The 16881-nt window shown below is 37.7% G+C and overlaps 1 protein-coding gene across 1 annotated transcript; it reads left to right on the top strand.

Annotated features, from left to right (window-relative positions):
- Window positions 1–487: 487 nt before the first annotated feature.
- LOC124917212 lies at window positions 488–2349 on the top strand. Its single transcript, XM_047457685.1, has one exon. The coding sequence runs from the start codon at window positions 531–533 to the stop codon at window positions 2196–2198; it is 1668 nt and encodes a 555-aa protein (XP_047313641.1). The 5' UTR covers window positions 488–530; the 3' UTR covers window positions 2199–2349.
- The last annotated feature ends 14532 nt before the right edge of the window (window positions 2350–16881 follow it).

Below are 16881 nucleotides of genomic sequence, written 5' to 3' on the forward strand. Positions count from 1 at the left end.
TTATTGAGCTTATGGGTATTAATTTTTATTTTTATTTTATTTTTAAAGTACACTTAAATTATTATTCCATAGAAAATCAATAAAATAGACGACTCCCCAAAGATATATCCCAAAGATATATGCATTTTTTATCGAATCTCGTTATATCTTTGTTTTATTATTCTTTACCCATTAATCTTTATATTTTCTTTCATCTAATTTCTCAACACGATTTGAGTTGGTACTGAATGATTAGCTTTAGTTTGCAACTTAATTTAAAATTGCAAATTCAACCTAACAAAAATAAAAATAGGATATAAAATATATAGGATCTTCTTTACTTCCTTCCATATAAGAACGACCAAGAATAAGAATCCGCATTCAATTGAATGAGTTTGAATGAGTAATTGAAGAAAAGAATTTTCCTATTTTGTAAACTAATAAAAAAAAATATTGGACCTAGTCTAAAATTTAAGCAACTTCCATTATCAAATTATACAGTCAAAAAGTCCCTAACCCTTGAAGAAAGTCAGCATAGAAAGAGAAAGAACATGTCTGTCGACTACATATGGCACGATCATCCCCTTCAGCTCCGATCTATCACTCGAAGCACCGCCGGTAACTGTTTTGTGTGCTCTGAATCTGTAAATGGATACAATTACCGCTGTCCAGATTGTGATTTCTTTCTCCACATCTCCTGCCTCTTCTTCCCCCTTGAATCTCTCCACCCACTTCATCCAACCCATCCTCTTTCTCTCCAAATCATTAGATCTAACCAAACCTCCATCTGCAATCACTGTAATCTTTCTTGCTCTCGACTCGCTTACCGTTGCTCCCCTTGTAATTTCACTCTCCACCTTCCCTGCGCCTCACGCCCCCGTGAGTTTAACCTCCAGATTCACAAGCACCCTCTTTCCTGCTTCGCCTCCCCACCCAATCAATCGTCTTCTTTCCTCTGTTACATTTGTGGGGAATCCGGTTATGGGTTTAATCTAGCTTGTTTGGGTTGTCATTTTATTATACACGTTGAGTGTGCTTCTTATCCTGTTACTGTAACCACTGATCGCCATCGTCACCCGTTTACTCTCACCTCTGTCTCCTCCGTGGACGATGGATCAGGGGAGTTTTATTGCGATATTGTCTGTGAAACATCTGTAAATCCTAAAGGTTGTGTATATTTCTGCGATGAATCTGAATGTCAGTATATGGCTCATTTGGGTTGCCTCACCTATGCTCCGAAGCCTCACATCAGATTATGCTACAAATCCAATGATTTCCCATCGGCGGAAGCGAAAAAAGAAAAGAGATTGAAACCTGTTAAAGGTATAATTAAAGATGGGTTTGTGGATTCCGATGATGACATGAGAAACCGCGTGAGTTGGATTGATATACCAATTGAAGATGGAGATGCGGAAATGGTATCTGGGAAAGGAGAAATTGAAATTAATCATTTCAGTCATCAACATCCTCTAATCCTTAGTTATAATAAGCATGATAGATTAAAAGCAAGATGTTTCGGATGTCTTGACAGAATAAAGGCTGACATAGCCTACACTTGCAGCGATAATAAATGCAACTTCTGGGGTCTTCACAAATGGTGCGGTGATCTTCCTACAGAAATCCGGCACCCACTTCACTCCAACCATCCTCTATCCCTCCTCAAAAGAGCACCGGATAATCGACACCCATGTATCGCCTGCAATAACCTTCTATTCTCCTACTCCTTCGTGTACAATTGCAAATTGTGCTACATCAACATCCACGCTATCTGCGCATCAATTTCGACTAACCTGAAGAGCGAGGTTCACGATCACCCTCTTCAGCTCCGGCAAAGAAGCTCAAGTAATCGGGTATGGTGTTACGTATGTGGGTTCGAACCAGATGGTGCTCATTTCATCTGTGAATTGTGCGGATTCGCGGTGGATTTCTCGTGCGCGCTTTTGCCGAAGAAGGTGAGTAATGATTGTCATGTGCATCCTCTGACGCTAACGAATGTTGTTGCGCCAGAGGATGAGACCGAATTCATCTGCGACGCGTGTGAGGGAGTGAGGAATGGGTTTTCTTGGGTTTACTATTGTGAAGACTGTGAATACAGCGCTCATACGAGTTGCGCCTTGTATGAGGTGCCCGGAACCAAACAGAGCCCTATTGATTTCGAACGCCATGAACATATTCTCAGTCTGATTACCAATTCTTCCTCTTCATCTTCTTCAAGCTGAATGGGGATTTTAACGAGGAAACAAAGAAAACAATTTATATATATATGCGTTGAATTGCAACCTTAAGTTCTTCTCTTTCTATATTGATGAGTCGATCTTGCATAAATCTTATAGATTATACTGTCTGTATGTCGATGAATATGTTTTGTATTTCTAAAATAAAGGGAGAAAGAAGTGAATGATGGTTTAGAGTTTTCAGTTCAGATCTTCTGCTACCGATTGCCGTGTTCCCCTGTGGCGCACCAATCAGATTGCAGCATTATTAATTTAATAATAAATAAATCTGGGCAGGAGACGGAGGGAGGGAGAATCCGGAATCCGGGTTTAGGCCCGGGTTCACACAAGACGCCGTTAACGGAAGCGCCCGTTAACGCCAGGAAATAATATAATATTCAGATAATACCCAGATAAGATATCTTCGCTCCGGGCAACGTGTCCCAGGGAAGGGTGAGATGCGATTGGAGCGAAGATCTACACGCCCTTTTAAATGACCCTCATGTAAACCCCCCACACCCACCCATGAGAAGAACGCCTGCCGTTCATGAAAATACACTTAGACGTCCATGTAAAGACCGAATTGACAGTCATATTATATTTACGTTTTTTAAATATTAATTTAATTTATTAAATAACACAGGCAGCGATATAATATTCGCTTCAAGTAATTCAATCTTTTATTTTTTCTTGGATTTTTTTTTTATTTTTTTTATTTCATTTTTTTTGCCTCGAGACTCTCTGGAGCGAAGATATATTTGCTTCAATTCATTCTAATAAAAACCTCATGTAAAACCCACCTACCCACCCATGAGAAGACCCCTTGACTACCATGTAAAGACACTTACCCGTCTATGTGAAGACCAAAATTACATGGATTTTATATTTCCGTTTATTAAATATTAATTCAATTAATTGAAGATGACATGCAGCAACCGAACAAATCTTCGCCTCAATTACCGGCTAGGTTTTTTTTCATATTTTTTTTTTATTTTTTTTTTTTGCCTGGAGACTCTCTGGAGCGAAGATATATTTGCTTCAATTCATTCTAATAAAAACCTCATGTAAAACCCACCTACCCACCCATGAGAAGACCGCTTGACTACCATGTAAAGACACTTACCCGTCTATGTGAAGACCAAAATTACATGGATTTTATATTTCCGTTTATTAAATATTAATTCAATTAATTGAAGATGACATGCAGCAACCGAACAAATCTTCGCCTCAATTACCGGCTAGGTTTTTTTTCATATTTTTTTTTTATTTTTTTTTTTTGCCTGGAGACTCTCTGGAGCGAAGATATATTTGCTTCAATTCATTCTAATAAAAACCTCATGTAAAACCCCCCTACCCACCCATGAGAAGACCGCTTGACTACCATGTAAAGACACTTACCCGTTTATGTGAAGACCAAAATTACATGGATTTTATATTTCCGTTTATTAAATATTAATTCAATTAATTGAAGATGACATGCAGCAACCGAACAAATCTTCGCCTCAATTACCGGCTATTTTTGTTTTCCTATTTTTTTTTTATTTCTTTTTTTTTGCCTGAAGACTCTCTGGAGCGAAGATATATTTGCTTCAATTAATTCATTACTTTTTTTTCTTTATTTCAATTTTTTCGCTGGAAAAGAACATTTGTTCGCCTAGACCATGTTCCATGTAAAATGGATTGAATAGTCGCTTCTCGAGAGAACACTTATTCGCCCCTAGTCCCTGTGTCATGTTACATGGAATGAATAGTCTCTTTTCAAAAGAAGACATGTTCGCCCCGGTTACATGAATATATATACCCCCTAATATGATTATTTTATTATCATTTCCGCCCGATTCATCTCTCTCTCTTCCTGCCTCCTTTTCACGGCGATTCGTAACCGGCTCCCCGTCGACCGAACCTGAATCCACATCTTCACGACTCCACAATGGTACGTATTCCTGACTAGTAGCTTTTAATATTTAGGATTATGGAACTACTACACTAGATTCTGTTATGTGATGTTGTTGTCTCTTTAATCTTTAGGAAACCCTACTCTCAAAATGTTACCTTGACTGTAAATCAATGTTATTTAGGAAAACTTACCTAGTGTTGTGTTTTGTGATATTATTTCCCTGAAACCCTAGTACATACTCACAAAGACCGTTTTTTTTTTCATGTACGTGCAGGCTGCCTCAGCATCCGTCCAAAACTTTGGCAAAGATTGGATTTTATGCCCAAATCAATTAACAAGTGAAGAGATAGTACTCTTCGTTACATTTCTCCCTTTTTTTTCCATATTGTTTAAGTTTTCATCCTGTTTAACTGAAATATTTATGATTGTTCTTAAACAGCACTTGATGCAACAATATGCTAACACATGTGGTGCCACGGTGTCAATGAGGTGGCGAGACGATGTTACCCACGTCATAGCATCCACCGATTCTAATGGTGGATGCGGTCGCACTATCAAAGTATTGAAGGGCATATTGAACGGGAGTTGGATCCTTACCATTGATTGTGAGACTCTGTTATTCTTAACCCTTTACTATTAACTCAATATTCATTTTCACATATATGAAACTAAAAACACCTATTGCTTTTATACAGGGATAAAATCATCAATCAGATTTAACTGTTACGTGGACGAGGAACCATACGAGGTGCAGCGAGATAATCATGGGACTGTGGGCGGTCCAAGAGCTGGCAGAATGCGGTATTTGAACAATGTAAGTTTTGTCTTATTCCCTCCTCCATATGATATTCAATTGTCCATCATTATTAATAATGTATTGTATTTTCTTTCAGCTGCCCAAACTCTTCGACAGTTACACCTTCATATTTGCAGGGGAATTCATCCCGGCTTACAAACTTGATCTTATGGGGTTTGTAATTGCTGGAGGAGGTACAACTAAAGAAATGGAGAATCCATTTGTCGAGCCCGAGGACGACAACACTATAGTTGTATACGACAAGTCTAGGCACGATGTTAATGAACTTGTTTGGGTATTTGAGGCAGAGAATCCTCTGAAGACATATTTGGATGTGTTTGGTGTTCCTCACACAAGCTTGCTAGAATCCATTGCTGCTTGTGATTTGCAGCCTTTGTTTTTGTAATAGACATGTGTTGGTTTAATTTGTTACTTAATATTTGAATATTTTGCATTCTTGAAAATTCAATGTCATATTTGATTTCAGAATTATGTTTTTTGTTCTTCGAATTGTTTTTTTTTAAACATCAGCCTTATATTTAACTAAATCTTGAAACATTAACAAATACTGTATAACTTGAAGTATAAATTTGATAAATAATTAATATTTTTTAAAACTACTGTCAAAATAATATTTGTAAAACAATTGTCAAAACAATAATGTGAAGAAATCTTCGCTTACTGATTGATTGATTGATTTATTAATTTAATTTCATAATAATTTTTGTCATTTAATTATTAAAATGAAATAATTTTTTTTAACAAGTCACCTCACCGCCACCTAACACCTGCCACCTTTTCATTAAATGCTGCATGCAGCAAGCCATGCTGCTAAGCTAGACAACTTTGTACTCTTCTCTCTCTCTACTGTACGACCATTTCTTCGCCGGAGTTATACTACATTGTCTACCATCGACCTCTCCTTCGCCGGAGACTTCATTATAATATCAATCCGTCTTCCTAAATTATAAAATGGTTTGTTTTTGAATGTCATCTATACCTCCTTTACTTTTCTTCCCAACCTTTTCTATGTTTTTTGAATCATCGACATGAAAAGGTCATGTTCTTTTTGATTATCAGGAAGGAATACGTATCAGCGAGAATGATATGGACGAGAATGATATTATTGATTTAAGGTAACATTTTTTAACTTCTCCAATTTTTGTAGTGCACATGTAAGCGAAGATCTCTTCACTACTACATTATGAGATAATATCTTATGAAGCGAAACTATATTCGCCTAATATTACATTCTTCATACTGTTGAAGTGAAGCATTCTTCGCTTATATTGTTTTCATTTTCCAATAATCTACAAACCTTTATTTTCCACTTGTTCAAACTGAACAGCGAATCTGCTACTTGTCGTCGTCAATTGAATTTCGATGGAAACGGCCAACCTTTGGAGGACATCGAATCCAACTTAATTCCACTTTTAGGTAGAGAATTTGAGAGTGAAGAAGAAGGCTACGTATTCTACTTAGCATACGCTAAACTAATAGGATTTGGTATAAGGCGCAGTTCAAAACATGTAGACAAGGAGGGTAAAATACTGGATAGAGTCTTTTGTTGTAGTGCACAGGGTGAACGGGGAAAGGACAAACGTGATGTGTATGTGAAACGTAGACGTTCTGTGACTCGGTTCTGTTGTGAAGCGAAATTGAGGATAAAGCGTGCAGACAATGGAAAGTTCCAAGTGGTAAATTTTATTAGTGATCATAGTCATCCTCTTGCAAGTCCAAAGAAAACTCACCTGTATAGATGCCATAGGAATATTTCTGCAGTTGCAGGCTTACATATCGAGATGGCCACTAACGTGGGAATTCCTCCTAAGTCATCACATGCTCTAATGTCTAAACAAATCGGTGGAAGGGAGAATCTAGGTTTTCTTCCTGAGGATTACAAAAATTACCTGCGCACGAAAAGAACCAGAGAGTGTAATTTTGGGGAAACAGGGGGTGTATTAGAGTATTTGCAGAACAAACAATCCAATGATCCTGGTTTTTATAATGCTTTTCAACTTGATGCGGACGATTTGATAACGAATATTTTTTGGTGTGATTCCAACATGCGGTCCGATTATTCATACTTCGGAGACGTGGTCAGTTTTGACACCACATACAAGAAGAATAATGAAGGTCGTCCAGTTGCGTTTTTTGTCGGTGTCAATCATCACAAACAATCAATTCTTTTTGGAGCAGCTCTATTATACGATGAAACTGCGATGACTTTTGATTGGTTGTTTGAGACTTTCACCAAAGCTATGCATGGGAAAAAACCAAAAACCATTCTTACAGATCAAGACGCGGCCATGGCTAAGGCCTTGGCGTCTCAATGGCCCGAAACAAATCATCGTCTCTGTATTTGGCACATATTTCAAAATGCAGCCATACATCTTAGCTCGGTGTTCCATAATTTCAGAGATTTTTCTAAGGATTTTTCTTCGTGTATATATGATTTTGAAGAAGAGATAGAGTTTGTTGAAGCTTGGAATCAAATGTTGACAAACTACGGGCTTGAAAACAACGATTGGTTGAAACGCATGTTTAGCATCAGGCGAAAGTGGGCATTAGTGTATGGACGACAAATGTTTTGTGCTGATATGACGACAACACAGAGAAGTGAGAGTATGAACAGTATGTTGAAAAGGTACTGCTCCTACAAACACAAGTTTTTAGAATTTTTCAAACACTTTGAAAGACTACTTGATGAAAGAAGATATGATGTGTTGAAGGCTGATTTCAAATCAATTACCAGCCAACCAAGTCTTAACTATCCAGTTTTGATCTTAAAGGATGCCTGCAAAGTTTACACCCCAGAGGTCTTTAAGTGCTTTGAACAACAATGGTTTATGTCTCATGATTGTGGTGTTGAAATGTTAGAGGATGTTGACACACACAGAAAATACAAGGTAACACCCCACACTAGGAGATGCTCTCATACAGTTACAGTTCATAAGAATGACGATAAGAATATCGAGTGTAGCTGCTGTAAATTTGAATTTGGAGGGATTTTGTGTGCTCACATCCTAAAGATTTTCACAACGATTGACGTGTTGAAGATTCCTCCGGCGTTGATATTGAAGAGGTGGACAAGAACAGCCAAAGATGGAATATTTGGAACTGATCCAACCGTGGACAGTACTAATGTTGATCCGAGTGAGCTTCATAACATAAGATACAGAGATTTGTGTGGGTTGTCCATACATTTATTTAACAAGGCAGCCGAAAGAGATGACACTTACAATCATGTCAAAGAAATCATGCTGAGCCAGTGCACGTTTGTGGATAAAAAATTGCAGGAGAGTTTAAATATGCAAACTCCACCAACCGGTTTATCACGTTCGGCCGAGGGTGCCCCTGTGCAAGCAAAAGGAATGAAAACTAAGAAGCCAACAAAGTCGGGTAAGAGAAGGAAAGGTGGACTGGAGAAGAACTCAAGAAAACGAAAATCAGCAAGAATAACTAGTGAATCACATATTCCGGTATGAAATTGCTGACTTACCCTTCTTTACTAATAATTGTGTTATTAATATTCATATAATAACATACTTTTAAATAAATTTGATCTTCCTTTCCAGCCATCAAGTGCAATGCCAACGACAACTCCTCAGTTCTCAACTCCTCAACAATGGGACGAAAGTTTCAGCATGGACGCCAATACTCCGTTCACTGTTCTTTTGTCATCTCAACTATCGAATTCCAGTTTCATGTGAAATCTGATATGTATATAGTATTGTATGTACGTTGGATTTGAAACAAAGAATAAGGTCGAATGTATGCATGCGAAGTTTTATGAAATACCAAATGAATGACCACACTAATTCATTTCTAAAAAATTACAAACACCTATATGAATCGAATATTTATTCGCCCCAAGTCAACTAATATTAAGTATCCTTTTAGTTGCAAATTGAGAAAATGAAACATAATACTGAGGCGAAGATGTTTTCGCTTGAACCTAACCATCTTTGTCTGATGAAATTGATCTTTATGTTGAAACTGGTATTTACATGTCGTGGTAAGTGCAGTGACATGACAAGTCATCCCGCTTCTCATGGATGAGATGGTGGCTTTACATTATCAGTAACGTGAGGCGAATATGTATTCGCTTCATCGAAAATATGTATTAGAGGCGAATATTTATTCTCTTCATATTTCTTTCATGAAATTAGAGGCTTCACATACATATTTTATGAAGAGAAGGTGTTTGAAGCGAATATTTATGCGGCTCATGTTTATTTCACTTAATTTATTCATTTAACACATAATTGAACAAGTATTTGAAAATCAAATTTCATAAAAAAAACACTTCATGTAAACACGTTCCTAAGTGTGAGGATGTGAAGTAACAATTTTTTAGAATTGAAATTACACAACATATTCTTTATTGTAACAATAAATCATTACAATTATAGGAATAGTTTAATTACCCCATCTGTCTATGAATAATGTACTCATGTGAACTAAAATTATTTGTAAAATTTAATTACACAATATGTATACAGTTCCTAAATCATTGACTTATCCATTTACGGCAGGAATTGTAGACCTCGCTCCTGGCCTTGTTGAGCTCCGAGCCAATGACACGCCAACAGTATTCCATCCTCAATGTCCTTATTTGGTTCCTTACATTTCTTTTAACTCCAAAGCCAGTTTTCCACCCCTTCACCTCACCTTCATACGTCTCCATGTGTCTCATGCAATAAATGCCGCAGTCAGTGTAATTCTTTGAATCCTGCCATGGCAATTTCAGACATGTCTTTTCCAAACCGCCATACTTTTTAGCAAGAACGGGGTCTACGTCGTTCATATATTGTTGAATGTAGTCATCCTGATACATCATTACAAACAACATTATGTAATGTATTTTAGTGCTACTAGAATTCCAAAATTGAACTGTTTTAAATTTTAATTGTAGTGTCATACCAAGATTTGTGCATTCTTATATCTTCTTTCAAAGGGCGATTGCATAGGTGACTCGCGGTTATCAATTACTTGAAATTGCCTTTGTATGAAGTTATAGCAAACAAGGTAGAAATGTCTGTCGTCAATGATTGGGAAAAACAACTGTGGATAGAATTAGAAAAGATTAGATTTGAACTGAGTGGTAAATGATATTATAAGGTATGACAGCCAAAGATGTACTTACGAGGTCCACTTCCCAGAGGTCCATTTTTGAAATTTGGAAAGCACGACCTTCTAGACAGAACCTGTCATTGAATTTTTCTCGCGTAGTTATCCCACCTTCACGAAAAATCTGTTTACAGCAGTCTTTAGTCTCACAAGAATAACATAATTGATAAATAACAGTGCTAGTACAACTTACGGTGAGCACGGTTGTGTAGAAAATCTTCTTGTAACGAGATTTGACATTTTTCCTACAAAGGTTGTGCAAAATGTATGACCAAACATCAATAATCATACTGTCTACCCAGGTTTCATTAGCCATTGTGAGCATGTCCCCGCGCGTCACGTGTAGACATAGGTGTTCCGCAATAAATAACATTTCACTGCATGGAAACAGCAAAACATTTTTGAAGATGGTGTGCAATTCCTATTTTTTATGAATAATTAAGCATTTGCAGCAAACATTACCTTGGATCAAGTCCTCCAGCAAATACGAAACCCACAAAAATCTTCTGAAAGTTTGTTAGTTTCTTGTCATCCCTAAACATTTTATTGAATTGTGGTGTTTTCAAAGCTGCAGGCAATTCCAATGCTTTAACCCATTCTGTCGTTCGCATGTTTGGACGAGAAGAGCCAGTTTGAAGTGGCGGTAGTACACTGGAGATGCCTTCTTCCGGTTCATTCTTTACTCTCTCCAAAGAATAGGCGGTGTGAAATGGCGTTAGTAGACTGGAGATGCCTTCTTCAGGTTCATTCTTCACTGTCTCCAATGACGAGGCGGTTTGAAGTGGCTGTGGTAGACTGGAGATGCATTCTTCAGGTTCCTTTTTAACTATCGCCAAAGAAGGGGAGTTTTTGTTGGTTTCGGTTTTGATGACATCGGTTAACCAATCAGTTTTCAAATTTCGTGGGGCTTTTCTTTGGACATTTAAGGCCTTTGAAGGTCCTGCTTCCTCATTTTTTTGGATAATTAGGGTAGGAGGCAAGGCTGGGGTGGTTGTAGTGCTGGGGTTCGTGTTGGTTTCTGTTTTGGGAGTAATTGGGTTGGCTTTGGTTTTGGCTTGTGCCATTGGAGGGGTTGTGGTTTGGAGTGGAGGAATGGGGTTTGCTTTGGGCTTGTCTTGTGCCATTGGAGGGGGTGTGGTTTTGAGTGGAGGAATGGGGTTTGCTGAGGGCTTGTCTTGTGCCAATGTAGGGGGTGTGGTTTTGAGTGGAGGAATGGGGTTGGCTTTAGGCTTGTCTTGTGCCAATGGAGGGGGTGTGGTTTTGAGTGGAGGAATGGGGTTGGTTTTGGGCTTGGCTTGTGCCACTGGAGGGGGTGTGGTTATGATTGGAGGAATGGGGTTGGCTTTGGCTTGTGCCATTGGAGGGGGTGTGGTTTTGAGTGGAGGAATGGGGTTTGTTTTGGGCTTGGCTTGTGCCAATGGAGGGGGTGTGGTTTTGAGTGGAGGAATGGGGTTGGCTTTGGCTTGTGCCACTGGAGGGGGTGGGGTTATGATTGGAGGAAGGGGGTTGGCGTTGGCTTGTGCCATTGGAGGGGGTGTGGTTTTGAGTGGAGGAATGGGGTTGGCTTTGGCTTGTGCCACTGGAGTGGGTGTGGTTATGATTGGAGGAAGGGGGTTGGCGTTGGCTTGTGCCATTGGAGGGGGTGGGGCTGGGGTTTGGGTAACTGTTTTGAGTGGAAGGGGGTTCTTGTGGGATTGGGGTGTTGGTGTGAGGGTGGGTTGTGTGTGGTCTAGGGTGTTTAGAGGATGGGTGTTGGATTTGGCTTGGTTGTCTGCGTTGATATTTTTTTGGATGTTGGGAGAAAGTGTGCTCTTGTTGGATGGGGCCGTTGGTGGGTGGTTGGCTTTTGTCTTCGTTTCGGTGGAGGGGGTGAATGTGTTCTTGTTCGATGGTGCCGTTGGATTGGTGTTGGCATGGTTGTTGGTAGGAAGGGTGTTGCCTTTCGCTTGGGTGGTGGCTTCCGTGTGGGGGTTAATGCCACTTCCTCTGGGCTGCTGCTTTTTGTTTTGGTCCAGACTCCGCTGTAAGCCTTCCCTCAGGATTGCATTGGAGTTTAGCACCGTGGCCAAGGGCTCAAACGCAGACTGTACAAGTTCCATGGCGTTTATCTGGTGCATCTCATTCAGATATTTAGCCCCTTGTGCCAATTCTTCGGCAGCGGCAGCAACCTTCCTCAAACATGACGCCAGGTTTTGTGTAATTGGAGCATGCTCAGTTGGATGGTCATCTCCAGTTTGTGGTGGTGTTGGCTGCACATTTTGTTGCATCGGTGGTTGCTCATTCGGCATGGCTATGCGAGCAACCACCCTACCATGTCCAAACCCCCCCTGTGCAGCCTCATACTCAACCCTTTCGTACATCTTCTTCTCGTCCCAGCATCCTAGAATAGGAAAACTCCTTGAGATCTTACTGTTTACCTTGAACTCAACCACACGGTCCAAGTAGCACAACTGATACATTAGCATGAACAAATATATGTTACGTTCAAAGTCATCAAAAAATTATGAATGGACAACCTCCAGCAAATAGATTTCTACACTCACCAAAAGAAAGGTTAATGGTCCATGGAAATAGGATGTCTTCTTTGCTTTCCACTTATAAACACTGTCGACTAGCCCGTCTAACGTGAACTTGCACCAGTTGTAGTCTTTGATTTTAGATACATCCTGGAGGGATTTCAGTACTTTGAATCTGAAAATAAAAAAGTAGTGACTCAAGCCATGTAAAATGATATTGAAGTTCTAAATGAGATCACAGAATTAATGCTAGGTTCTTTGGGTTTACCTGCACTGTGGATTTTGGGATGTCCACAAAAAACTGGATACAACAAACACCACGAAGTCCATCTTGAAGTTACTGTCTCCTTCTGTGTTCTGTAGAATTTTGTCAGGCATGTGGTAGGTTGAAGGACCTCCACTGTTCTCGAATCCCCATCTCCTTCTCCACGCCGTGAGATGTTCCTTGTACACCTTGTCGTCCGTGTGATTTCCTAAACACTCTGCCACAACTAATTCACCTCTGGGTATGTTCAATACACATTGAACATCCTCTTCATCAATCTGCATCTCCTCTCCACTGTGTAGGACGATGCTCCTCCTTCTGGGATTGAATAGACTCACAATGCACCGTGAGAATTGAAGTGGGCATTTTGATATGCCAAGTGACAGAAGGGAACCAAATCCGATGTCCTTCACAGCCTGCTTCTGTTCTTCAGATAACCTGTTAATCAGGTGATGAAGGCCCGATGGAGAGGTTCTGCTCTTGAAATCGACATCAGGGTCACGAGTCCTTCTTCTTTTCTTCTGAACCTGGTTCTCACTAAGTGCTTCATTCGCCGCGTTGGCCAGAATATCCAGTGGTGTCGTGGGCGTGCCTGATGCATCGGGTTTTCGTTTCCTTTGTTGAACACTACATTATCATTAGCAAATTGGATTACTTACCTAATCCAAATAGAGTCAAATTTTAACAATTGTAACATTCGCGTAATTACCTTAGTGTGTTCACTTCAGTCGTGGATTCAGTATATGGAACTAATTGCATATCGGAATCCTGATTCTGAGATGTTAAAGTCACATTTAGATTCTAACGACCTAAACTAAGAAAACGAAATAGACACAAGCATGCAACCGTAAATACTTCTTACCATTTTCGCTGGAGCCGAAGATACTAACCGGAAGACAAATGGGTTCGTAGTCGAAATGCCGGAGACGACAGCGCTAGGTCAGATGGTAGAATAACCTGGGTGTCTTACGGCCGAATTCGGGCTTCAGATGTTTTACAGTTTTACTATGCAAAGTGCACTCTTAGTGTGAATGTATTTTCATGAGGCCGTATCGGTTTTCACAAACATGAATAAGGAGTTTCTCATGAACTTCGTACGAGTCGAAGCGATATTCGCTTTTGTAGTGTGAAAGGTAATTATGCATTATGAAAAGTAACATACGACAATAGACGAGGATGTATTCGTGCAGAACTCCGCACTGTACGAATATATCTTCGCTTAGTACATGTCTTTCATGTTTCACATTATTTGAAAAAAAATTCCCACAAAAGAAACAACTATTTGATTCTCAATGCTGAATAAGCGAACAAATCTTCGATCTGCCAATCTAACAGATCGTATCCAATCTAAAGGAATGACGTTTGATTCGATGGTAGCGATTCACTGACCGGCGTCACAAAGTCTGAGACTTTGTGACAGTTGACTTGACATGTGGTAATTTTTTTGGCGCTTCATTGTACTAATTTCCTTTTTAATTGAGCTGTCAATTAAATTTTTTTATAATTTTTTTTGGAATATAAATGACATTGTATATATTTTACTTTGACGCTCATGTAATAAATATAAGGTTTGTTATGTATGAATAATTTAATATTTCATATAATGTTAATTATAGTAAATGTAATATTTTAATTTATGACCGTAGTCTTCAGCATTTTTTAATATAAATTTTTGAAATGTGATCCAGGGGATAGAAATTGAGAAATGGTTTGTAGCGAAGATTTATTCGCGTTAGTGTGTTTGCCACCCACATTCATTCATAATTTAGGTATTCACATACAAGCTTTGTTGTACTTACATAAGGTGTAAAGGGTATTCTCATGTAGGGGTTGTGTGTTTCACATGTAAGTCAACCTAGAATCCATTCAAGCGAATATTTATTCGCTTCAGATTAGTTTCTCATAATTTGCAAGTTTCACTGAACACGGATATATGTTCGCTTCTTTTCTTGTATAATTAGATGATTGCATGTGTTTAAAAATAGAAAAATGTTGTGCAATTGGAAACTGTATTAAAATATACTATTTCTTACTTTTTGTGATGTGACAACAATACTGCACCCTGTTCCGATTTGACATGTCATGACATGCATAATACTTTTACTGAATCCATAGATATGAAATGATTTCTTTATAGGGTTTTATACAAAAACACACCTCTTTTTCAATGATGACATCTAATTTCTGCACGATGTGACAAAACAAAGGATTAATGTTAATATTAAAAGAATAAGATTAACAAATATTAAATATAATTAAACTTAAATTAAAAATAATAAAAGCTTAATAATTAAACTTTAATTAAAACTTAATAAAAAGAATTAATGTTAATATTAAAAGAATAAGATTAAAAAATATTACAAATAAATTTAAATAATTACTATACATATAAAACCAGTTCAACCAAACACCCTTATAATTTTACTATTGGGATAAATATACTTTTATAATTATATTGAAATAATTATAACAGTGTACTACTGTCTACCAAACACATCCTACGTATTATATTGAATATAATTTTATAATTATTCATGAAAATGTGTTTATTCATGTTGAAATAATTTTTTATCTAATATAATGTGAATGACAATATTGAATAATGTATTATTTTTAATATTATTAAGTGTTATTACATTTTCGTGAATGAAATTACTTTTTCATGATGTGACAAAGTGACTACACACTGTTCGGATTTGATATTTCATCACGGGAAATTTACTTTTTCTGAATCAATAGATCTAAATAATTTATGAAGAAAACAGATTTTCTTTTTGCTATAAATGTAGGGATTACATGAACAATCTTCGTCGGCAGCATGAAATATCTATTGAGCGTTTTTGTTGAGAGTGTGTGTTTTTTTCATATAGTTTGTTGGGATGTATCATTTGGGAGATTCTCTGTGATGGAAAACTTGTACAATCAAGATCAAGTGGTGGAAAACATCTTCAGTGTACACGAATGCTTGGTAACTCAAGTAGAAACTACCGATCAAATGAAGATCATTCGTGTACACTGCTGTGGTTGCTTCCCTAGGATGTATCATTTGGGAGATTCCCTGGGATGGAAAACATCTCAAGAGATAACTCAACAGGTGTAGGACCCCAGTTATGCGTGAGAGATCCGCTGTGGTTGCTTCAATGGAGATGCCTTGAAGCTGGAGATGCAGATGAATATTGTTAAAATGTACAAATGTTTATGAAACGGGGAAATGTTTATGAAACTTGTAATGAAAATTTGTACGTCGAATGATAATATTTATTTGTTATTTATATTTTCATGCAAATGTCATTAAACAAAAATAAAATAACGAAATTGTTAAAAATAATAAAGTATTATCATATCATTGCCATAATTTTAAATGTAAGTTTTGGTCCGATTCGATGTGTAATGATTATAAATAAAAATTATATGTGATTAACGGAAAGAAATTGGAAAATGGTTTGTAGCGAAGATTTATTCGCGGCGTGTAATGTCCTCCCACATTCGTTCATCATTTTGGTCTTCACATACAAGCGTTGGTGTACTTACATCAGGTGTAAAGGGTATTCTCATGTAGGGGTTGTGGGTTTCACATGTAAGTCAACCTAGAATTCATTCAAGCGAATATTTATTCGCTTCAAATTAGTTCTGCACACGAATATATGTTCGCTTCTTTTCAAATATAATTAGATGAAGTCATGTGCTTAAAAATTGAAAAAAAAACATCATTTGCAACTTCATTAAAATACAATATTTATTAATTTTTTTGATGTGACAACAATACGGCACACTGTTCCGATTTGATATGTCATTACAGGCTACATACAGTAATCCATAGATATGAAATGATTTCTTTATAGGGTTTTATACGAAAACAATCTTCTTTTCTTTTTTGAATGATGAAAGATATTTTCAATACATTTCCGTTGAATGTGGTCGACCTGAAATATGAAGATCAAGCGAATATTATGTCGTTTCGTAACAATATTTTGTTTAATATAGAAACTTACAGGCGAATGAATCTTCGTTTTCCAATTCATTACAGCATGACATGAAAGTGTCAACAATAATATGTAACTTCAAAGATTGGATGCGACATC

Source organism: Impatiens glandulifera, unplaced genomic scaffold (assembly GCF_907164915.1).
Source record: "Impatiens glandulifera unplaced genomic scaffold, dImpGla2.1, whole genome shotgun sequence".
Classification (NCBI taxonomy): Eukaryota; Viridiplantae; Streptophyta; class Magnoliopsida; order Ericales; family Balsaminaceae; genus Impatiens; species Impatiens glandulifera.

What these genes read in the sequence shown, in the direction of transcription:
- LOC124917212 (XM_047457685.1), top strand. Translation starts at nt 531, where the DNA reads ATGTCTGTCGACTACATATGGCACGATCATCCCCTTCAGCTCCGATCT.